Raw genomic sequence first — 25,738 nt, forward strand, 5'->3', positions numbered from 1 at the left:
AAATGTTGTGTACTTGTGGTAAGTGTAGTGAACTGCTTCTCTTTCAATGATGATGATGAGGTAATACTACTACAGTACTACTACTACTAATAATAATAATAATAATAAATAAATAAGAAAAAGAAGAAGAAGTGCTTTTCACATGACTTTCAATGTGATTCTGTATTCCATGATTGAGAACTTGTGGCCCTCCAGATGTTATTGGATTATAAATCCCATCAACCCAACCTCATGGCCAATGGTCAGGGATTATTGGAGTTTTAGCTTTAAAATATGTACAGTATATTCCTGCGTATAAGACTACTTTTTAACCCAGGAAAATCTTCTCAAAAGTCGGGGGGGTCGTCTTATACGCTGGGTCGTATTTCTTATATGGCGAGTATATCTCAAACTCTATATTTTAACTGGAAAAGTTGGGGGTGGTCTTATACGCCCAGTCGTATTATACGCCGGAATATACGGTATGTGTTTGTTTTTCTCAGACCTTGACCCTGGAGCGGAAAGATTTGGATTGATTAGGGAACAATGTTTCCAAATTGGATCCACATTGTTCTCAGCATGTCCTAAGCAAGGCGTTCTGAAAAATTGTGCCACAAGGTTGCTTAGCTGCTAAGAACATTGCATCTTTCTTAACCCTAGAATTATGCTTCACTTTTTCTCTGATTTAGGGATAACACTTGTTTCAAAACAGAAAACAAAGGGAAACATTTTTGCTTGATAACTTATTTAAGCTCTTCTGGTGTGTGTGTGTTTTTAAGAGTTGTGAAGGCCTCTTAATGTGCTGTTTTGCTCTGTTTTGTATTGTTTTGTATTCTTTTCCCATTGTTTTTTATCTCAACTTTCTGGACTCAGTAAACAGCTATCATAATTACATCTCTTGCTTCACACAAAAAAGCACCATTTGTTACATCTAAATTACCTTACTGAGCATGATCATTAATGTAGATGCTATTAGTGTTCTAGCAGTATAATTATATATTTTTTTATTTCCCTCTCTTTAGCAAGGGCTGAAAATAGTTCACCACGCAGACAAGACCTTGGCCAGCTTTTGTAAATGGCAAAAGAGTATCAATCCCAAAACTGATGCCAATCCACTGCACCACGATGTGGCAGTCCTTCTTACCAGGTAAGAGGATACTGTGCCAGAGACACCATGTTTGATTTCGTTTTTTAAACTACTATTATTTCGGTAAGAGAGGAGACCGAATAAATTTTAGTAACAGGGTAAGATTCTCAGCAAGGCTTAAATGCCCACCGTAGAATTATTATTTTTTTGTAGGCTTGGAAGTTAGACGAGTCAAGGGTTAATAAAGGCCAGTCCTATCATGAGGTAGAGTGAGGAATCTGCCTCAGGTGGCATAGAATCATAGAATCATAGAGTTGGAAGAGACCACAAGGGCCATCCAGTCCAACCCCCTGCCAAGCAGGAAACACCATCAAAGCATTCTTGACATATGGCCGTCAAGCCTCTGCTTAAAGACCCCCAAAGAAGGAGACTCCACCACACTCCTTGGCAGCAAATTCCACTGCCGAACAGCTCTTACTGTCAGAAAGTTCTTCCTAATGTTTAGGTGGAATCTTCTTTCTTGTAGTTTGAATCCATTGCTCTGTGTCCGCTTCTCTGGAGCAGCAGAAAACAACCTTTCACCCTCCTCTATATGTATCTGAAGAAGTGTGCATGCACACGAAAGCTCATACCAAAATATAAACTTAGTTGGTCTTTAAGGTGCTACTGAAGGAATTTTTTTATTTTGCTTCGACTCAGACCAACACGGCTACCTACCTGTAACCTCCTCTATATGACATCCTTTTATATATTTGAACATGGCTATCATATCACCCCTTAACCTTCTCTTCTCCAGGCTAAACATACCCAGCTCCCTAAGCCATTCCTCATAAGGCATCGTTTCCAGGCCTTTGACCATTTTGGTTGCCCTCTTCTGGACACATTCCAGCTTGTCAGTATCCTTCTTGAACTGTGGTGCCCAGAACTGGACACAGTATTCCAGGTGAGGTCTGACCAGAGCAGAATACAGTGGTACTTTTACTTCCCTTGATCTAGATGCTATACTCCTATTGATGCAGGCAATTGCTGGGGTGGTGGTGAGGTGGTGGAGGACACAACTGTGTGTTCATGGAGCATCTCCTTCACCACTAAGCTGCTAGCCTGTTGCCCTTAGTTACAGCAGAGGATGCTGTCTACCCATGTTATGGGAGGGTACCATCTTGTTCTTGCCCTCAGGCAACAAAATATATTGGCCTGGCCCAGTGACTTTTGGAGATTAATAGCCCAGGAAGTATCTCTTTTGTTAAGGAAATTACAGGGAAATGGCCCAGAATGACTAGGAAACTGGGCTCTCTCCCTACTCATCTCCGGGACTTTCTCACCATCCGGATGCGGGAAGCAGATAGCAGTGGCTTGGATTCTCATTTTACTCCCATGAAGGGAATAGAGTTCACATTCACAGGAAAGGGATTCTCAGCTTCCTCCTTCCCTGTGTCTCCTGAATATGTGTGCCTGGGGTTGGGGGATTTTAGGGAATGGTGTGAAATATGACACATGGCATCCAGGTGGAGGGAAGAGTTGAGAGAAATCAACGCACTTTCATGAATGGAGGAGCACCTTAGAATGTAAGCCAGCTTCCCCTTACCTGGCATTCTCCAACTGTTACAACTCCCATAACCTCTGACCATTGGCCATACTGGCTGAGGCTGATGGAAGTGCAGATCGTGTCATTTGAAGGATGCCAGGTTGGGAACAGGTAATCTAAGACAACATGTATAAGGTCCTATTAGTTCTACATGTTGTTGTTGTTTAGTCGTTTAGTCGTGTCTGACGCTTCGTGACCCCATGGACCAGAGCACGCCAGGCACTCCTGTCTTGCACTGCCTCCCGCAGTTTGTTCAAACTCATGTTCGTAGCTTCGAGAACACTGTCCAACCATCTCGTCCTCTGTCGTCCCCTTCTCCTTGTGCCCTCCATCTTTCCCAACATCAGGGTCTTTTCCAGGGAGTCTTCTCTTCTCATGAGGTGGCCAAAGTATTGGAGCCTCAGCTTCATGATCTGTGCTTCCAGTGAGCACTCAGGGCTGATTTCCTTCAGAATGGATATGTTTGATCTTCTTGCAGTCCATGGGACTCAAGAGTCTCCTCCAGCACCATAATTCAAAAGCATCAATTCTTCGGCGATCAGCCTTCGGCGATCAGCCTCCATGGATCTTTATATCCATCTAAGCACACTCTTTTAAAGCCACTAGTACAATCACAATGCTGATGCTTTCATTCAACCCGAACATTCCCATTTATTCTAATTAACTGCTCATATAATAAGCTACTCATAATGCTAATCACGCTAAATCGTACTCAGAAGCATTTTTATGAGCGAAACTAAACAGAACGAAGCACAAACACTTTTGGAAACACACAAAGCCCTTTCCAAACAGAACAAAACACAAAAGCAAATATTTTTGGTCCCTACTGCTATTGTCTGCTTGCTAAAAATCGCAAGCCCTTCATTGCTTTCCCAAGAACAGCACTCGTTAACGATAATTGCATGCTTGTGAATACTGCCATAATGATCAGAAATCTGTGGCCTTGTTTGCCCGGGTTTTATTTTACTTTTTAGAGATTGACGTGTGCTGCATGCATTTCGCATTTAGAGAATAATGATTCAGCATCTGAACACAATTTCCAGTAAAAAGTGGCATTGCTCAGAATTAAAAGAAAGATCAAACTGGACCACATACTGCACTAGCAGTAGGAACATAAGGAGCTTGAACAAACGGAGAAAGAGAAGGAGGAAGTGCGTTTAAATCATGGATGGGGAACCTGTATCATTCCAGATGTTGTTGGGCATCAGCCCCAGCCAGCATAGCCAGTGGTCAGGAATGATGGAAGTTGGAGTCCAGCAACATCTGGAGTGCCACAGGTTCCCCATCCAGTGTTTCCAAACTTGGGTCTCCAGCAGCTTTTGGACTACAATTTCCATCATCTCTTACCACTGGTCCTGCTAGCTAGGGATAATGGGAGTTGTAGTCCAAAAACTGGTGGAGACCTAAGTTTGGGAAACCCTGGGTGGAATCTACACACATATAAAAACCATTCTGAAAATGCTTTTTTTAAAAGCGTTTTTAAAAATACATTGAATTTTCCATGAGGCTCACCATTGACCATCTAGTAGTGTCACATTGTATGTTGCACTTAAAACACAATTAAAATGTTTTATTTGCAGCTGTAGAGCTGAGTCCCTGGTTTAGAGTTTGTTCATTGCATGGTGAATATATGTGAACACCCATATTAGCTTCATTTGTATATTTAATATACTCAGCTATGCATTGGGTTATATGTTCTGGGATCATTTGTGTGCACAAATGGCTTTCTTAATCATTCTTTAGCACAGTGGTTCCCAACAGGTGGTCCGCGGACCCCCAAGGGTCCGCGAGCTATGCCAGAGGGGTCCGCAAGATGCTTTTAGAATAAAAAATATATTAAATATATTTCGTATGATAACAGATTTTTTGTTTTGGCCGCTTCCTGCATGAGCAGAGTCTAGCGCAAAACTAGAATTAGATAGAGGCAGTAGTTCTGCTGTATGCCGTTAGGTGGCGCTTTACAAACACTACTGTTTTGCAAAGAGGCAGTGCGCGCATTCTACTAACACTCACCTCCCCAAGATGCTTTGCGCGCGTCGGCTTTATTTGTGCGCTACTGTGCAGGTACCCTGTCTTCTCCATTCCCCTCCCTCCTCCCTGGAACCTAATATTTCAGAAATAATGGACTCAAAGGACAGATTTAACTCATCTCATTAAGAACTGAAAATTAAAACTAACTGTATACTGATGGAGTACTCTGTTGTAACTGTAAAAAAATGTATAAATATAAAATATAAAAAGACTCTTAATTTGGCTCTCACTTTTTAATTTTAGGATTAGGAATTAATGGGGGTCCTTGTCACAATAGCAGCTCGATGAGGGGTCCTCGAGAAAATTTTGTTGGGAACCCCTGCTTTAGCAAACATGGAAGAAACCAGAAGTCAGCCTTAGGCTTTTGAGTTTAAGTCTTTAGATAAGTGAATGGATAAATAGGAAGTTGCATGATAAATAAAAGAATGGTGAAGTTGTCCAACTAGCTTGATATGCTTGATATAGAACCTAAAATCAATTTCAGTGACATAACATGCAAAAGCAAAGCATCCTTCTTCATGTCACCAATCAATGGGGGTGTTGGGTTTTCTCCGGTTTTATATATACACAGGATGGCCCTTTGTAGCACATTATTGGCCTCTGAAAATAGCTTTCGAGAGTTTTAAAAAGGAAGCAATCATCTTTTCCTGGGTCATAGTCAAACAGGACTGAGGGGTAAATGTCCCTTTGTGTATTCTAACAAAAGCTCTTGATCTATGCTGAAGTTTCGTGGGAGGGATTCGATCGCATACTAGCAAATTCAGGTTGCACAATTAAAGCTGATGTGGTGCTCTTGCACAGCTTAGCCCAAACACAAAGTGACAGGGAAACGCACTGAAAAGTGTGGGATAATTGCTTGGTATAACGTCTCTGCAAGCAACTCAGAATGAATATTCAAATCGATAGTCAACTTTGTGCAAACAAATCAGGATGAATGCTCAATGAAAGATTGCCCAGAAACAATCTATGTGCCTTTTTAGCCTTGCAGAAAAGAAGGAAAGAGTTTGTGGCAGGTGTGTGTGTGTGTGTGTGTGTGTGTGTGTGTGTGTGTGTTTAAGGGACATTGGGAGAGCGGTTTCAGGCTTTGCTCTGTTGCAATTTGTTTAATGGACAAGGGGTTGTTTAATAGACAAGGGGAGTCTGCTGCTCCCCTTAAGATGGGACAATATTTCTACTTCGGATGTGTAATAAGCTTTCTTGTGCAGTCTTATGTCAGTGTTTATTGCTTCTCAGGGCCTGAAAACGGTGCAACTTACAAGCAAGGATGGGGGACGAATTCAGTTCAGCTTGCATTTCCAAAACATTATGAGAACTGACTGCAACTATTCTTCAAAGCCTGCACTTCTCCAGATTTTGTATCGCAGTTCTCCTGTCAAGTACTGTGTACAAAATGCTTGTGCTAGGGGAAAGTGTGTGTAAGAGTGCATACGTTAGTGAAAATAACACAGACAATTGCGTTATAGAAGGGTAGATTGCTTGACCAATGCGTACATTAAGAGAAAAATGGCACAAAATGTTGATGAGTGTTTAAGAGGGCTTTAAAAAATATTCACAAACTGATGTGGAGAACTGAATGGAACAGCGGAGAGATGAGGAACTGAAACATTCAGATTCACCCATCCCTGCTTCCGAGACTGAACATGCACAGAATCATGCTACAAAGTTCTTTTTATTTCACGTATTTTGCTTTGTTCCCAGAAAGGACATTTGTGCTGGCATGAATCGTCCATGCGAAACCTTAGGCTTGTCCCATCTCTCTGGAATGTGCCAGCCTCATCGGAGCTGTAATATCAATGAAGACTCTGGCCTGCCTTTGGCATTCACAATTGCACATGAACTTGGACACAGGTATGAAAACTCTGGGAGAGGGTGTCAAGTCACATGATTAACCAGAACTGAAATTGCTTCTAAAGCTCTTACATTCCGAGGAGGAAGTAACAAAACTTGGTGATGGTTGTAGCAAGGAGTTCTAAGGTCAGGATAATGAGTCGAAACAAACAGCAGAAACCTAAATGCAGGCACTCATATATGTTTCGAGATTTTTATGTTGATAAAATAAACATTTCGCCAGAAGAAGGTTTTACTTTTACCTGTGTGATTTGGCCAACACTGCAATACTTTTCATATATTTCTCAAAGTAAAAAAAGGCTAGTGACCTGCCTAGCTTTAAACCTTCCAGAAGATGCTTGGATGGGCTTTTCTTTGTGTTTCTTGAATCATTCCAATGTCTGCATGTTCTGTTTGTAATTCAGAAAATACCTTCTTAGAAACGGATCTGTTAGCATTGATAAGCAATTTGTTGTTTGCACTGTTCCATTCAGGCACTTTTTAAAAATCAAGTAAAGATGAAAGCAAGAGCAAACAAAATTTAACAGCCAATAATTGCATTCACTTCCAACCTAACTTTGTACTTCTTTCAGCACCAACTGAGTCAATATTTATCTTTGGCACTAAGTGGGTATCTTTCTCTGATTGGGGCTGATAGGAGCTGAAATCCAATAATAACCACTGGAGAGCCATAGGATTCCCCCCCCCTTGCCCTGAAGTCAGAGTGATGTCACCGCAATGGTTGGCATCTATATCTAGCCCAATTGCACAAGCAACGCAAACAGGCTCTTGGGCAATCTTATTTCAGGTGTGCCAGTAAAGCACTATGCAGTTTGTTTGTTTTTTAATAATATATTAATTGGAAATTTTTCAACATACAAATATACGTAACATTCTTTGTTCATCATACATTGTTCCAGTAAAAGAAAACCAAATACTGGAAAAATAAAGAAAAAAAGAAAAGAAAATAGAAGAAAATACAAAAAGCATAAAAAAAGAAAAAAGAAGAAGAAACATCTTATTTCTAACCCTTATTAATAACTTCGACTTCCCCGTCCCTCCTTTCCCAAGTCTAATTTATACCCAACTTAAGCAGCTCTCTTAATACTACCCATCTTTATCTAGCATCAATATTCTAACTCTTTGTATAATAATACATCATATATATATCATATAACTATCTTATTTTTCACCTATTAATAAAACTTAAACAATTTTAAAAATCCTCTTATTCAAATCTATCTCTAATAATTCCCCTTGGTCTTTAATTTTTTCCTAAAAATATTCTATTCTCCCATTTCTGACATCATTGTATCAATGTTATTACAATTCCACTAACTCCCCCCTCCCTCCCCTGTAGAAACAATTCCCTAGCTTCCCCGACCAGCTCCTTTAACATTCCAGTTTCAGACCTTTTAATCCATCCATTAATAAAAAATTCCATTATCTTTCATCCCACACCATCTCTTGACCACTCCAGCCCTCTCCCTTCTCTCCCCCCCCCAACCATCATTTTTCTTGTCACCCCCTTTATCTTGTCTTCTACTTGGTTTTCGTCTCCCTTCTCTCACTGGGGAGATGCAAAACCATGTCCCTTCTTGTTCCTCTGCCACAGCTTGATATCCTCTAGCAGAAACCTGTTCTCCCTCTCCCACTGGGAGACCAGAATTCCCAAGTTTTTTCTAAGCACTATGCAGTTTGATAGCTTCATCCCAAGATTCCTTGCAACGCTGGCATGTATGCTGGGCTACATACAGAATCATTCTTGAGTTTCCTGCAGCTCTGCATAACCCAAGAGGTGTCTCTTTTGACATCCTCTTTGACCAGGGCCAGCCCTACCATTAGGCAAAGTGACCTTAGGCGGTAGATGTTTTGGAGCAGCAGTGACAGCTCCTGCCAATTCTCACCTGTTAGAGGACAGATATGTTAGCAGCCAGCAGCAGTTATACTTACCGTAGCTGATTGCAGCTTCGGAGAGCTTGTGATCAGGACTTGTAAACAGGAACATTTGCGAGGACATTTAGTGGGGGAGTTCGAGGGGGAGGCCCGGAGGACCTTCTCAAAGTGTGCAGGACCAAGAGACATGGAAGGTGAGGAAGCTGCCGCAGTGACCTGCAACACCTGTGCCTCCTCTGTTTTCCTGCTGGAGAACGTGCAACAGTACACCTGTAGCAAGTGTAAACTGGTTGCCTTGCTGGAAGTGAAGGTGCAGCAATTTGAGCCCCATCTAAACACCCTTCGAGCTGCAGGACAAAATTTCTCAATGGAGCTAAGTGGACTATGCTGGAACAGTGACACATGTGAGGTGCCCCTACAGAGGAGGAAGATTGCCCATTGCACGAGAAGAACCCCTGGAGGAACATGGCACACTATCTTGTCATTTGTCAGTCAGCAAAATTATTTGTCTATGACATTGCCAGGGCTTATTGGAGCCCTCAGATTTTGCAGTGTAGCTAATGGGAGCAGCGGGGGAGGTGAGACAAATGTCCTGGGATGACCCTACTGGTGCCTTTCATCCCAAATCCTAGCCACTTTTATTTTGGCTAGATGCCACTCGCAGTTGGTGACTGGAAGGCAGGTCTTAATGAAGCCAACTTTTCAGCATGCACAGAAATACAGTGGTACCTTGGTTTATGAACAGAATTGGTTCCGGAAGTCTGTTCATAAACGGAAGCGTTCATAAACTGAAGCGAACTTTCCCATTGAAAGTAATGGAAAGTGGATTAATCTGTTCCAGACAGTCCACAGAGTACTTAAACTGAAGCGTTCATAAACTGAAGCGAACTTTCCCATTGAAAGTAATGGAAAGTGAATTAATCCGTTCCAGATGGGTCTGCGGCGTTCGTAAACTGAAAATTCGTAAACTGAGGTGTTCATAAACCAAGGTTCCACTGTATAGCATAAAAATACTGACTTCTTTCACAGCGCTGTTCGTCTTTTGGAATATTCTGCTATGAATCTTCACCCAGGCCAGTCAGATAACAGACTTTACACTACCTGATAACCAGAAGCAATTCCCCAGCATATTTTCTGCAGCGCTTGAGGTTATTTGTAGATAAGATATTCTGGTTTTTTTGAAGCTTCCCTGACAGTATCTTGCACCTGGATTTGTTTCCCTCCCAGTTTTGGTATTCAGCATGATGGAAAGGAAAATGACTGTGAGCCAGTGGGAAGGCGACCATACATCATGTCCCGGCAGCTGCAGTATGACCCCAGTCCTCTCACCTGGTCCAGATGCAGCAAGGAATATGTCACACGCTTCCTAGAGTGAGTCAATATGACAGTTTTGCTACAGGGAAATGGAACGCATTCAACAAAATCCTTATCACCATTGCCTTTGAAGATATTGCAGCTATTTCTTTAAAAAATTCATTACATTGGGTGAGTTTGGGCATCATGCTGGATGTGAGGGCGATCTGGCTGCGATATCTGTCACCCCATTGATCGCCAGGGTTGATTCAGCTGATCTGGCTAGCTAAGCGGGTGTCCCCTTCCTCCCTCACCGCTCCATGTGCGCCCCTCCCGAAGCTGCACGCTCGGTGGAAGAGGACGACCATCTCAGATAGAAGGAGTGTACCATTCTTCGGTCAAGGGTATACGATAGCTGTGCTCCCCTGCTAGAACCTCCAAACAAGCTGAAGAGTTTGGGCATCATGCTAAACCATAGCTATATTTTAACTCCATTACACTGGGTGAGTTCGGGCATCATGCTAAACCATAGTTTAGCATGATAACAACAAGCTGTGGTAAGCCTTGGGGTCAAATAGCATGACAAGCTGTTGTTAATGGAAAGGGGAAGCAAGAAGCTTCCAAACGCCTCCTCATTGCTCTACTGGAGAAGGAGAGGAGAGCACAGCAACCTGAGACTCACTGTACCTTGCTTCCATAGTTTATTGTGACACCTGACCATCATCATAAGCACAACCATTGATTGCAAAGCAAGCATGCAAGGGATAACAGGAGCTAGGTTACCTTGTGACTAGGTGCCCCAATTTAGAACACTGGTAAATTGATGTAGATTATAGAATCGTAGAATTGTAGAATTGGAAGATAACTCAAGGGTCATCTAGTCCAACCCCCTGCAGTGCAGGAGTTGCTGACAGATGAAGATGGATCTTTGGACATGACACTTGTTATTAGCCAAAATGCACAGAAGCAGTGGGAAGAGCATTTTAACCATATATACAATTATTCTGGTGAGGGTTCAGTGACCAGGTTGTTTACCAGTAATTTTTCCTGATAAAACATACCAAGCACCACATAGCCCCCCGTTTCAGAGGATGAAGTTAGAAAGTTTCTTCAGAGTCTTGCTAATAATAAGGTAAAGATATGACACCCCCAAAATCTGTAACAAACTATTAACTGGTGGGCTCCTGTACTTGCAGAGCTCTAAAATAAAGAAAAATAATACATCTTTGGAAGTAAATTCTGTTAGAATCCTGGGGTAACATTGTTGTTGTTTAGTTGTTTAGTCGTGTCCGACTCTTCGTGACCCCATGGACCATAGCACGCCAGGTACTCCTGTCTTCCACTGCCTCCCGCAGTTTGGTCAAACTCATGTTTGTAGCTTCAAGAACACTGTCCAGCCATCTCGTCCTCTGTCGTCCCCTTCTCCTAGTGCCCTCCATCCCAACATCAGGGTTTTTTTCCAGGGAAAAGGGTAACATTAATGTAAAGGGTAACATTAATGTTTCTTATTGCTAAATGCATTGCAGTATTACTGGGGGAGCATGTAAGGCAAAAGTAACACAAGGAAGTCCCGTTTTATTTTAGTGCATTTCAAAGATGTACGGGAAAAGTTTCAAAGGAAAAACAATCTTTGTGACATCCCCATTGCCCTAGAGCAGGGGAGCTGGCGCTTGTGTGCATCTGCACTGCCAGGAGCATAAGATTGGCGGTGGCTGTTTCACAGCTGCAGCCTCATGGCTCCAACTTCACCAGCAACCCACCCTGGCACCACCCAGATAAGCAGCAGTAACTGGCGGGTGTCTGTACTCCCACCCATCTGCTTCTACTAGGTAACTGGAGATTATGGTGACTGAACATTCATCTTCTGCATGGGGACTACAGATCTATGGTCCCTCTGCATGAAGCCTTGAGTGGGGGAGGGAGAACTTGATATGGAGATGCTATTTTCAGCAGCCGTCTTAGATATCTTACAGCATTTTGTTCTTCCCTGGCTGTATGAAGACTGCCCATCGCTTTTTCTCTGAGCTAAAATATGCCCATATTCTTCAGCTTTCTTTCTTTCTTTATATGCCATTCATCTCAAAATATTGATTGTCGTCATTTTTCTGAATCATCTTGTTAGCGGTTTAAGCTTATGTTCTTCCTGGAAATTTAGTGAGCAAAACAGGATACTGTGATCAAGCTGGTGTCTTGAACAGCAATGAATAGGGCAGTATTTTCGCCTCCTACACACAGTTGCACATAGTGCTCCTGTGAAAATATCCTAATATAGCCAGCAGTGGCAATCTTGTCTGCGGGGAGTCCTCTCAACTCACTTTCCTGTTTTCCCATCCTTCCACCATTGGGGTAAGGGAGAGGTGAAGGAGATGCTGTTTCACCACAATTGCCACACCACAAGAAGCAGGTGTCAGTATTGTTGTTGTTGTTTTAAAAAAACCTCCACAAATGTTAATACTTAATCTCACACCTCATATTTAGCCGAGGATGGGGCTTCTGCCTGGATGATGTACCCAAGAAGAAAGATCTAAAGCCACCTTTCATTGCCCCTGGAGTGATTTATGATGTACACCACCAATGCCAGTTGCAATATGGACCCAATGCAACATTCTGCGACCAAGTGGATGTAAGTTCAGTGTTGCTTCTCTCCCAACGCCCCACATTTTATTTCAAGGTGGCAACATTAATCGTCTGAACCGAATGGGGAAATGGAGGAGGAAGGAGGTGGTGACAACAACAGCCTGTATTGCAGATATTAATATTGTGTGGCTTGTTGCAATAGGATGAAGAAAAACAGTCTCCTCTTGGGATAAAAATTGTCCAAACCCAAAATATGGTTTCAAAGCTTTGCTAAAAGAACTTGTTCCAAAACAGACACAAAACAATCAATGTTACATCCAGATAGTTGTATAAATCATATGCTTGTCCAGGCATAGAATCAGCTTCATACAAACATAAAAGAACTATGATCAGAAGCTAAAAACAAAGCTCTGTCTCTCATAGCCTATATTCCAGCCTAAGAGTATGTTCTCCTGGAGAGAAGTCATTATCACATCCTTTGCCCTCTGTGGCTTTCAGAGAGAGAACTCAACTTAACACACCCAAAATGGAGATTTGCAACTGAATACCTTACTTATGTGATCCAAAGTTAAACACCTTGTGACAGAGTAGCAGCTGCATTTCAATGCCCATGTACAATTAAACCATTATACTTAACAACTTGCAAGGGGGAGACATGCCATAGTTCAATTTGCCGGTATACTACAGATACAAGGATGCTTAAAAAGAAGCTCACCATGCTCTGAATGTACTTTGCGCTCTATCTTTTTGGGTTGCATCTCTATTCACCATCTCTACTGTTTGATGGTGCCCACGATGTCACTGGTTCTAGCAGCTTTCTAGGTCTCTTCAGTGTAGCAGGGTTGATCCTGTTGTTGTTGACATGCTGGCAATGAGTGGGGCCAGAGACAAAAGAAATTTTAGCTTTGAAGGATTGCATAGCACTCTCTTTCTCTTAGTCCCACCTCATGTATCTCTCACTCCCTGTCTCTTTCTTCTTCTTCCTGCTTCTCTTTCTTTCTTTCTTTCTTTCTTTCTTTCTTTCTTTCTTTCTTTCTTTCTTTCTTTCTTTCTTTCTTTCTCCCTCTCTCTCCCGCACACACAATGGAAGAGAAAGCGATTCCCCAAAAGGTGGTCTGGAGGGCAAGCGCAGGACCTAAGTGTCCAGAGGGCCACATGAAATTAGGACAGGTGCCACAGGTTCCTCACCACTGTTTTCACGGAATAGAAAGAGGACCATTTCCAGTGTTTATTTTTATTCCATTTATATCCCACCTTCCCTTCATGCTGGAATTGAGCACAGACACATCCAGGGGTTTGTAGGTGGCCTTCCACAGGCACTTGGCCAGATGCCGTCCTGCTCTGCTTCATTAGAGTTGTGCCGTGTGTCTTCAGGCAATGCCCTAGCACTTTATATTTGCTATTTCAGCATGTAGGAGGGTGTATTTGTCTCCCTTTGATTGTGAGAGCTCTTGCTCTTAAAATGCTGGACTCTTAGATAGTGACAGGGCATTTAATAAAAGCCTTGCTTCCTCCTGTACAGTAGACCAAAGGGAATCTCATCCAGGCAAAACTAGCCCTAAGTTTGGTCTCTGTAGCTCAGTCATGGGACTAGGTTTGTACTGTGTACGCATTCGATATAGACTCACGGCAACACACAATCTGTCAGATGGCTATAACTGGCAGTGAAGTCAGATCAGCAAAATTCTAGAGGAGATCATCTACCAGGCTTTCTCCATGGTTACTAAACCCACGAAGCACAGCAGGTACAATCCTAGAAAGATATGTGTTCAGCAGAGAGGGGAGGGGAGGAGTAATTCTACAGCCAATTCTATTGCAGCTATGAAAACATTTAATTGGGCAAGGTGTTGTAAAACTGACGCATAGTTTTCTCATCCTTTCATGCATATGCCTGCAGTGGAAACGTAAACGATGCCTGCAATTATATGTGTAATTCCTCCCACTCCATTCCCCATGCCCACATAGGTTCCAAAGATTGCTGCCAGCATGAGGTTTTTGTATATTTTTACAATCTAGAGTCAGATAAAGTGCAGTGGGGCAGGTGGGCTTTCAATCAATGCCCACATGTATATGACATCATTTGAGTGACACATGATTTACCAGTCTCTTCCAGGCTTGATAAACTGTTGGGTTATATACATAGCAGACCAGTGGGGTCCACTCTATACCAAAGCTGAGCCCCGATTGTGGTGAAATTGTCTGGCTTCTCCTAACTGTGAAAAGTATATTCTTCAAATTGTCCAATGACTTTGTCATTGCTGGAGGCACACATTAATTCTGTAACAAATGAAGAATTGAACCAAATGGTCCCGTTTTCCCCATGGAAGTGCGGCTGACTTCAATCTTTTTCTTTCCCCAGATGCCCTGGGGACCCAGGGCATTCTTTGGGGGGGGGCAGGGTTTCTTGTAGTGGCTGCCACCCCTGCTCTCCAAGAACATTCCAGAGTGGGAGAACTTCGGGTATCTGAGAAAGAAAATGGCGACCACCAGGAAAAAGCTGCTGAAATCGGTTCTGCTGCTAATGCGAACAGCAGCAAAATGAAATGGAGGGTGGGTGGGAAACTCATGAGCACTGGGGCCAAATTGAACACAACGAATGGACAGCAAAAGGAACATGAATATCCCAAAATGAGAAATGAAATGGATCATTATTTATTACACTAATTTATATACTGCTTAACATTTTTTTTAAAGAAGTCAGAGCAGTGCACAACGTAAAACTACATTTGACATGAAAACTACATAAATAGTGCATGCAGCTAGGGTCGCACTTCAGGGGGGGGGGAGCCTTAAGCAAGTGACTGAAGCTTAACCCAGTTGCATACCTGCCAAGTTCCTGTCGGAGAAATAAGGGATCAGACCGGAAGTAGCAGACCGGAAGTAGCGCTGCCGCCATTTTGGAACTGGGTGGAGCATCCTCAGAAGCGACTTTTGATGCTGCTTTGCCCAGTTCCAAAATGGCCACTGCGCCAGAAGTCGCACTGCAGCCATTTTGGAACTGGGCAGAGCTGCATCAAAAGTCGCTTCTGAGCATGCTCCGCCCAGTTCCAAAATGGCCACCGCGCCAGAATAAACCGGGGAAAAACAAACAAATCTGTTTTTTCAGCTGGGAACAGCTGGAAAAACGGGGGTTTCCCGGGGAATACGGGAGATTTGGCAGCTATGCCCAGTTGGCATTTGCCTGATATCACTAGGAAGTGATCAGGCAGGAACATATAGGGTAAAGAGGTCCCTGAGATAACACGATCCCAAGTTGTTTAGGGCTTTGTATGCCTTGATGTGAACCTTGATTGCTAGTCATCCTCACAGTACAGAGGAGCATTGGGCTTGTTCATAAGTGGGATGGAAGACTGAGGAAGATGAGGGAGCTCCATGCAGAGTCACGGTGGATTTCAGCTTTGACTTAGGAGGGCAGACTTCAATGTGCAGTTGGGTTTTCCTGTCTATGTTTCCGTATTTGTCTTACTGGACTACGAACATCAAATTACATAGAAAAGTTGCTTTAGAATATTGGCTTTCAAACTCTCTTAACAGGGAGCCCTTTCTATAATGATTTATCTGACCAGGACCCCCTGCGTGATTTGTTCTGCATTTCTGTTCTTCGGCTTCCCTGAATATTTGGAAGTGAATTAAAACTGCCCACCGGCAAGAGGAAAACAGTAAAGCTTCTAGTGTGTGTCGTGGGGGGAGGGGTGAATCCAACTATAGACCATAAGTGCGAAGTTCCGGATTGAAAAATCCGGGATCAGCAGCGCCGCGGCACCGGAAGTCGCTTCTACACACTTCTGGACATGCGTAGAAGCGACTTCTGGCGCTGCAGACATTTGGAAATGGGCACAGCGATGTCGTAAGTCGCTTCTGCGCATGTCCAGAAGTGCGTAGAAGCGACTTCCAGTGCCGGCGCGGCACCGGAAGAACATGGCCGCCGGCAGGAGCTCCGCAATCAGGGGGAATACGGGGTATTTTGCCATTCGGGACACCTGCGGGAAACAGTAAGAAAATACGGGGGGTTCCCGGGGAAAACGGGGTACTTGGCAGCTATGCTATTGACATGTCTAACTTATGTATTCCAATAGCTCCAAAATCCCCTGCAATGTGTAGAGGATTTGAGTTTCATGGCAGATGCTCAAATGAGTCATCGTGGCAAACGGGTCAGTGTGAAAAGTATTGTATGCCCTGAAGGTAGAAAATATGAAAACCTCTGCTAATAATAATAATAATAATAATAATAATAATAATAATAATAATAATTTATTTGTACCCCGCCCATCTGCCTGAGTCTCCCCAGCCACTCTGGGCGGCTCTCAATTGAATATTAAAACAATACAGCATTAAATATTAAAAACTTCCTGTGACGACCCTGGTCCCACTCTACCTTACTATCACTGCGACACAGGAATCCAGAGGGGAAAACACCTACCCTCTTCTCCTGGCGCCTCAAAAAATAAACCCCTTTTACTAATGGGTTTCTTAGTAAGGAGAGCCTTCCAGCTTGCGTGGCCTGGTACCTTGAGAAACTCTAGGCTGTCCCCCAGGAATAACCTCTTGCCTCCAGTAAAGGGTCTCCCTCAGTTGGATTCCCCCCACCGTAGAAGTTTGCCCTATGCACTCTGGCAACTTCTTGGCACCTCAGGTTACCCTTCTTAGCCTCCTCCGTGTAACTTCAGGACACAAACCACCACCTCCCTGCCTGAGGTGAGTTTTGCCCTCTCTTGAGTCACCACGGTTGTGAGTCCTGGTACCTCGCTGGAAAAAATACAGACGGACCTCTTGTTGGCAAAAACAGAGATGAAGTTTTATTGTGTTAAAAACATAAGTGATTCTTTAACGTGTCATTTATTAATTAGCTTTGTTCCAGTTGTACAAAATAAATTCAGTCAAACATTTAACTTTGTTTTCCTAGCCTCTTAACTGTCTTCATACAAGCCACCTCATAACACCACCCCACACCTTCCTCCCTCTCCCTCCTAACTGACCAAACCGACTCTCCCTCCTTTCAAACCGGGCACAGTCCCGCCCCCATCAGAGTTCTATGCCAGTCAGGCTGGAGGTGGGTTAACTCTTTGCCAGCCGGGCAGAAATAAACATTTTAAAAGTGCTTCAACTTGTCACATATCTCCCCCACCACAAAGACATTGCGTCGGCTTGCTCTTAACTAACTAGAGCAATGCCAAAGCAATGGGCTTGGGGTTAAAAATACTTCAATGCATTCTATAACATTCATATTACAAAGTCAACTAAATTAACATCTCATAAACTTGTACACAGATAAACCATGTTTGGCATGTGTCAGATTATAACGCCTAAGCACAAATGTTCTGCTAGGGTTATCACCGTTTCATATAATCATTTGCACCATTCTATACCTCTCAAAAATACCTGGATAAAGCGTCCGCTATGATGTTTTCCTTCCCACTAATGTGCTTACCCTGTGTCTATTACATGAGTTGCTAGGCTGGTCCTCCCTGGGATGTTTGAGAAGATTTGAGCAAACTGAGCAAGGACTAATTTTAACTGCTCCTTTTGCTCTGGGGTCAGACTTTCATCGAATGACACCTCTGCTAGAGTTGTGCCCTTACTTAGTTCTCCCCACCCAGTTAAATGAATCCCTTGGGTCACCTTCCCCTTTACTTGTAACACCAACTTATTTCTGTCAAAATAAGGCTTAAGTAAATTTACATGAAAGTTTTTACATCGGTTTCCTTCCCCATCTAACTCTACCAAATAGTTCACCGCTGATATCCTCTCGACCACTTTGAAGGGACCGCCCCACGACATCTCCAACTTCTTTCGACGTCTTGTTCTTAACACGAGCACACCGTCACCAGGCTGGAAAGTTCTGTCTCTTGCGTGTGCATCATACCACTGCTTCTGTCGACGCTGTGCCTGCTGCAAATTGTGAGCAGCTTGCTCCCGTAGCTCTTGAAGGTCGCTCTGCAGCTCCTGTAGATACGTCACAACATCAGGGCTGTCGATCTGCTCCTCCCCCGACCACGCTGCTTTCATCAAGTCTAGGGGTCCTCGTGGCTGTCGTCCAAATAGGAGTTCAAAAGGACTGAACCCTGTGCTCTCCTGCGGCACTTCGCGATAACCAAATAGGAAGTGTTGCAGCCTCTCATCCCAGTCGTTAGGATGATTGATGGAATAGGTTTTTAGCATCCGGCTCAGGGTCGAATTAAATTTCTCCGTCAAGCCATTCGACTGCGGATGATAAGCCGTAGTTTTAACATGCTTAACCCCACAAAGAGTTAAAAGCTCTTCCATGGTCTTGGACGTGAAGGATGTCCCTAAATCTGTTATAATTTCCTTGGGGAATCCCAGCCTTAAGAACACCGACATGAGGGCTTTTGCTACAGTCTTTGAGTCAATGTCCTTTAGAGGTATTGCTTCTGGATAGCGCGTAGCATAATCCACGAGGCATAAAATAAATTTATTCCCCCTTTTTGTAACTCTGGAGATAGGCCCGAGGATGTCCACTCCTACTCTGGAAAAGGGCTCAGTAATTACGGGAATAGACTGTAACAAGCCTCGCGTTTTGTCCGCTCTTTTGCCTGCTTTTTGGCAGATCACACAGGACTTGCAATACTCTTTGATGTCTTTGCCCATCCCAGGCCAGTAAAATCTTGCTTGGATTCTATCACTAGTCTTTCTAATGCCTAGATGCGCTGCTGAGGGTGCGTCGTGTGCCATTTGTAGCACTTGCAACCGGTAAGCTCTTGGCAACACTAACTGTTTCTTCCTTTCCCAAACCGCAGCAGTTTTCCTCCTCCTAGAAATTCTATACAGTCTTCCCTCCATGGTGGTAAATAAGCAGGGGTTCTCTACAGTTACTTCTGCAGTAGGACTTTGTGCTTTACCCCACAGCTCTTTTATAGTTTCATCCTCTTTTTGATCACTCAAGAATTGGGCACCGTGCTCCTGGACCACTGGCACGCTAATCAGCCCTTCATCCTCACTAGGATCTATGGGTGACTCTATAACTGCAGGAGGATTACTCTCAGTGACTTGAGACTGTGACCTAGTTATCACTTGAATACGGTGCTTCTGACTAGCTAGGTCATTCCCTATTAAAAAGGGTACCTCCAATTCATTTAGGATTCCTACTCTCCACTTGCCACAAAATCCTTTGTAGGTAATATCAACTTCAGCTAATGGTACTTCAAAATGTGGGCCCCATATGCCTTTTAAACTATAGGACTGACCCTTGAGGTACTGCTCCTTTGGAACAAATTGTGATTTGACAAGTGAGACTTCTGCTCCTGTGTCCCTCAAACCTAAAAAAAACTGACCATTTAATTCAATTGGCTCCATGTAATCTTGGTTGCACTCCTGCTCAGCCCTCCAGACCTGCAAGACCTTAGAAGTAGTCTCAGCTGGACTGTCTGCTTTCTCTGAGCCTTCTGTCTGAGGCGAGCTATTTTCCTGTGACTGCATTACCAGTTTTACTTGTTTAGCTGCAGTAGGTGTAGTTTGCGACTTAACCAGCAGGGGGCACCTGGCACGTACATGGCCCTCACGATTACAGAAAAAACAAGTGATTTTCTTAGACCCTGTCTTGTCAGAAACTGATTCCCTGACAGGAAAATTTTCTTGCCTGTCTTTAATTTCTCTGTTTCTCCATGGATTACCCTTCTGTGAGTGTTTTGGGAATGCTATTTCATTGAAATCACCTTGTAGTTCGTCTAAGACCTCGGCAACCTGTGCCACAGTTTTCAGTTTTTTATCCCTCAAGAACCAACGTAAATTGCTAGGGATTTGCTTAAAAAATTGTTCTAAACAAATTAATTGTTTTAACTCATCAAAGTCCTTCACTCCACTCCCTTGAATCCATCTGTCAAGTAATTTATCTAAGCGGCTAGCTAGTTGGGCATAAGTCTCTTTATGTTCCTTTTTTGCCTCACGAAAAGCCTTTCTGCTTTGTTCAGCCGTGAGCCCACATCGAACCCTGACTCTTTGCTTAAATACTTGGTAACTTGACAGCTCTTCTTCCCTCAGGTCAGCATAAATTTCACTTAGTATCCCACAAATTTGAGGTCTTAAATAAAGCATCCAGTTCTCCTCAGGTATTTGAAATTCCACACAAACGCGTTCGAAGGTAAATAGAAACGATTCGACATTATCGTCTTTTCCAAATTTGGGGAACCTTTTTAAATTAATTGCGATACTATCATTATTAACTGGGCTGCTAGTTAATTCCGATCTCAAACGTATCTCTTCAAGCTTCATTCTGTCCTGTTCTAATTGTGCCCTTATCCTCTCTGACTGCATTCTCTCCTCAGCTTCAATTCTGGCTTTTTCCCTCTCACTTTCAGCTGCTATCTTTTCCCTCTCAGCTTCAATTCTGGCTTTTTCTCTCTCACTTTCAGCTGCTATCTTTTCCCTCTCAGCTTCAATTCGGGCCATCTCAATTCGTAGTTTCATCAGTTCTACCTCAGAACCTGGGCTTCCCTCAGCCCCTTCCGTTCTTTCATCTCCTTTTGCCTCTCTGGGTTTTCTTACGTGAGTCATTTTCCTCACAGGAAAATCCTGACAGACTCAAACCAAACTAGGCGCGTGAGCTTTTAATTTCGATCACGACGCTGCCACCAAAAATGTGACGACCCTGGTCCCACTCTACCTTACTATCACTGCGACACAGGAATCCAGAGGGGAAAACACCTACCCTCTTCTCCTGGCGCCTCAAAAAATAAACCCCTTTTACTAATGGGTTTCTTAGTAAGGAGAGCCTTCCAGCTTGCGTGGCCTGGTACCTTGAGAAACTCTAGGCTGTCCCCCAGGAATAACCTCTTGCCTCCAGTAAAGGGTCTCCCTCAGTTGGATTCCCCCCACCGTAGAAGTTTGCCCTATGCACTCTGGCAACTTCTTGGCACCTCAGGTTACCCTTCTTAGCCTCCTCCGTGTAACTTCAGGACACAAACCACCACCTCCCTGCCTGAGGTGAGTTTTGCCCTCTCTTGAGTCACCACGGTTGTGAGTCCTGGTACCTCGCTGGAAAAAATACAGACGGACCTCTTGTTGGCAAAAACAGAGATGAAGTTTTATTGTGTTAAAAACATAAGTGATTCTTTAACGTGTCATTTATTAATTAGCTTTGTTCCAGTTGTACAAAATAAATTCAGTCAAACATTTAACTTTGTTTTCCTAGCCTCTTAACTGTCTTCATACAAGCCACCTCATAACACCACCCCACACCTTCCTCCCTCTCCCTCCTAACTGACCAAACCGACTCTCCCTCCTTTCAAACCGGGCACAGTCCCGCCCCCATCAGAGTTCTATGCCAGTCAGGCTGGAGGTGGGTTAACTCTTTGCCAGCCGGGCAGAAATAAACATTTTAAAAGTGCTTCAACTTGTCACACTTCCCTAAACAGGGCTGCCTTCAGATGTCTTTTAAACATAGGATAGCTGCTTATTTCCTTGACATCTGTTGGAAGGGCATTCCACAGGGCGGGTGCCACTACTGAGAAGGTCCTTATGTCTGCTTTCCTGTAACCTCACTTCTTGCAATGAAGGAACCGCCAGAAGGCCCTCAGCACTGGATCTCAGTGTCCGGACTGAATGATGGGGGTGGAGACGCTCCTTTCTTATACTGTATGCTTCCTACTTTATCCTGTTGCTCTTTATTCTAATTCTTCCATTGCATTTCCTATGCTTTAAAGCAAATAATTTTCTTAACTGGCATTGTGTGCATAGTGGATGAGTTGTTGTTGTTGTTGTTTATTATCTGAAGGCAGCCCTGTTTAGGGAGGCTTTTAATGTTTAATAGATTATTTTATTTCATTTTTCTGTTGGAAGCCGCCCAGAGTGGCTGGGGAAACCCAGCCAGATGGGCAGGATATAAATAATTTATTATTATTGTTATTATTATTATTAGTCACTTGTCATCTGAATGCCTCCGAGTGACTTACAGTAAAGAAAAATATACAACTCATAATACCATGGGGGGAAGGGAGGGGGAGAAATCATATAGTTGTAAGCCCTTGACGATACACTTTTCAGAAAAATAAATGCTAGTAGCTCTTTGCTGTTTACCTCATTCCCAATAGGCATGAGTTCCATTGGCGTAACTGTGCTTTTTATTCAAAGAGTAGTTGAGAGCAGTGTCAGCTCACAGCTCCAAAATCTACCAAATGTGGAAATTCATATTCTTGGCAAATGTTAACTTTCACAAAAATGATACTTATTTTTCATTTCCCAAAAAAACTAATGGGCACTAATGCTAGACTCCTGACTCATCCCATCCAGTTTTTGAGAGAGTTAATTGGGCAAGAAAGGTTTGCTTTCTCCTTCAAAACCAATGAAATGCAAGTGTCTGTGTGGGTCCCCTATGTCCCAGGTGGTAGTAGCTGGTGCTTGACAGGAAATGAGGTTTATCCATTTCCTGTCTTCCATGACTAGAACTAACTGCAGAGTTTTGACTACTGGGAGTAGGGTAAAGTGCTGCGGTTTAAGTAATAATTTTACTGACTTAGGAAGCATGATAGACAACAAAGGTTGAGAGCCCTAAGGCTAGGTAATAATGAAGTTAAAATTCAGCTGCATTCTGCAGAATTCAGTTAGGTAGTTGATGTGTAAGTAAAACCTCACTCAAGGTTATTCCACTGGATCTCATTATTTTCCACAATTCTTCCCACTTGCTGTAGCCAACCTGGTGCACTCCAGATGTTGTGGACTACAACTCCCATCATCCTTAGCTATTGGTGATGCTTGTTGGGGCTGATGGGAGTTGTCATCCACAACACCTGGAGAGCACCAGGTTGGCTACACCTGTGGGCATGAAATCAAGCCTCTTAAAGACAACCCAAGCTAAAATACCCCTCTCGAAAAACAACAACACAAAAAACCCACAATTCCCTAAAGTCTCAATTGTTTTTTCTTTACAACATTTGAGGTTGTCGTTGCAGAATATTTGCCAGACATTGTGGTGCTTTGTGAAAGGTTCCTGCCGGTCGAAACTGGATGCTGCGGCAGATGGAACGAGATGCGGTGAAAATAAGGTACCTGTCACAAGGAGAGACCAGAATGGGAAATTATGACTCGGTACCCGACTTTCTTTATGCTTCAAGAACACAATGCAAAACAAAGTGGCATCCTTATAAAACATCTTTCATTTGCTACATTTTGCAATTCTCATTGTTGCCTTTCACTCTGAAAGGTTAACCATATCAGATTCTTTTTTCATTAAGTTATCATCTTACAACTGCATTTATATCCCCAGTCTGGAAGGCAAGGAAATTGCCTTCTTTTCAAATCAATGCCAGCTCCTTCGGCATTAGGAAGTTTGCATGCCTAGGCTCCTGCAGATCAAATGAAAGATATACTTTTGGTGTTTCTCCATAGCACTGACAGCTAGATGACCTTCCTCTGAGCAAAGCAGAGCTGAGTCTCTAACCTAGCGATATCCCAGTAGCTGGGATAGTTCATTATTCTGAAATGTGTCCTGTGCATGATTTGCAGCTCCCATCATCTTCCCCAATTCACGGACTCATTACCATAACAAGCTCCCTGCTTCTTCAGAATACCCAAGTGGCTCGGGACTGATGGCATGTCATTTCTATGGAGTGATTCAGACATAACACCAAACCAGAAACACAGTTTGCTGTTGCACTGAAACCCAGCAAACAGTTGCGTTTCTCAAACCTGGATTAAACTGTAGCAGAGTATTCTCAGGGTCTAGTTTTGCTTTCATTATACATGTAAATTATTATTATTATTTTATTTAAGACATGCAACTTTTGTCTTACCCTGAACTGTAGGACTATGTGATTTTGTTTTAATTTGCAAAAGACTTTAACACCATTTTGCCTGATGAAAGCGTCTGAAGAAGGGCGAGGTACATGTGACATCAAAGACCTCAGGATTTTTCTTCCTCAAAAAACAGCCATTGGAGTTCCATCACATACCACCACAAAGGGGGACCCAGTTTTTTTTAATGAAATTTGCACGTGCTAATAAAGTATATGTATAAGTTCAAACTTGAACGTAATTGCTGTAATTTAAATAGAAATACAACACATTCCACCATAGTAAGGAAGGCTGTAACTAGGTGACTCTGTGTGGGTCTGATATTGTGGGGGGGAACCATTGATGGTCTCCCACTTCCCTTCCCATGGTGCCCTTAAACCCAATTTGGACTAGACAACATTTCACATACAGTGGTACCTCTGGTTAAGAACTTACTGTAATTCGTTCCAGAGGTCCGTTCTTAACCTGAAACTGTTCTTAACCTGAAGCATCACTTTAGCTAATGGGGCCTCCCACTGCCGCCGCCACGCAATTTCTGTTCTCATCCTGAAGCAAAGTTCTTAACCCGAGGTACTATTTCTGGGTTAGTGGAGTTTGTGACCTGAAGCGTTTGTAACCCGAGGTACCACTGTACAAGACTTCTCCAAACAGAGGACTGTTCTTTGTAAAGTTGACAGGTAAGCCCTGTGCCAATTCCCCGATGCAAATCTCCTCCCACCACCTCCAGAGCTGCTATTGACTGTGGAGGGGCAGACTTAGAAGCACAATGCAAGTTCCCTGTGCAATTCAAAACAGCTCTGGCAGCTCTGGCTTACGTTGGGGATTTGGTAGTGAGACACGGAGTTAAACCTTTTTCCCCTGCACCCAGCCTCAGTCTGAAATGGGCCCCTCCACGCTGGCTTTGCAGAAAAGAAAAGAAAAAGTCTAGACTTCAGAGATTCTCCTGCTTCATATATACAGCTGGCCCTGACTTAGAAATGCCTACAGTGTTCACTGAAAGTCACAAAAGCGGGAAGGTGATCTCTCTCTTAACACCAGTCTCCAGCAAGCAACTTTGAAAGAGATGTGTTGCCTTGTCAATAGTGTGTTTGGGGTTTTTTTCCCTGACCCATTGTGTTTGCTGCTTTATTGTCTAGTGGTGCTTCACGGGGGAATGCATAACCGTAGGCAAGAGCCCCGAAGCAGTGAACGGCGCATGGGGTTCGTGGTCAGCGTGGTCGCACTGCACACGGACCTGTGGGGCTGGAATCCAGACTGCGGAGAGACAATGCACTAGCCCAGAGTAAGTCTCATGCCTGGCGGTTTGCTTAACGTTCGATGTTTCAAAATCTTGAAACTTAAACAGCCCGGAAATAGGGCCTTCTCGGTGGTGGCGTCTGCCTGCGGAATGCCCTCCCATCAGCTGCCAAGGAAATAAACAACTATCTGACTTTTAGAAGACATCTGAAGGCAGCCCTGTTTAGGAAAGTTTTTAATGTGTGATGTTTTATTCTGTTTTTAATCTGTTGGCAGCCGCCCAGAGTGGCTGGGGAAACCCAGCTGGATGGGAGGGGTATAAATAAATTATTATTATTATTATTATTATTATTATTATTATTATTATTATTATATCTAAAGCAAGGGTAGGCAGACTTCAAACTTTGCAAGAGGATCTACTTTGGGCATGTGTGGATTTTCTGAAAATGTGTCTCAGATTAATCTAACTCGCAGGGTTGTTATGA

General features: G+C 43.3%; 1 protein-coding gene across 1 annotated transcript in view; it reads left to right on the forward strand.

Moving 5' to 3' along the window:
* ADAMTS12 (ADAM metallopeptidase with thrombospondin type 1 motif 12) overlaps positions 1-25,738 on the forward strand; it is a 118,509-nt gene that overhangs the window by 59,820 nt on the left and 32,951 nt on the right. The window contains exons 6-11 of the mRNA XM_035100561.2: positions 1,002-1,126; positions 6,381-6,530; positions 9,633-9,776; positions 12,177-12,321; positions 23,177-23,269; positions 25,154-25,299. Coding sequence (XP_034956452.2) covers positions 1,002-1,126; positions 6,381-6,530; positions 9,633-9,776; positions 12,177-12,321; positions 23,177-23,269; positions 25,154-25,299 — 803 coding nt within the window. The remainder of the gene's footprint in view (positions 1-1,001; positions 1,127-6,380; positions 6,531-9,632; positions 9,777-12,176; positions 12,322-23,176; positions 23,270-25,153; positions 25,300-25,738) is intronic.

The sequence above is a fragment of the Zootoca vivipara genome, chromosome 11, assembly GCF_963506605.1.
Source record: "Zootoca vivipara chromosome 11, rZooViv1.1, whole genome shotgun sequence".
Lineage (NCBI taxonomy): Eukaryota > Metazoa > Chordata > Lepidosauria > Squamata > Lacertidae > Zootoca > Zootoca vivipara.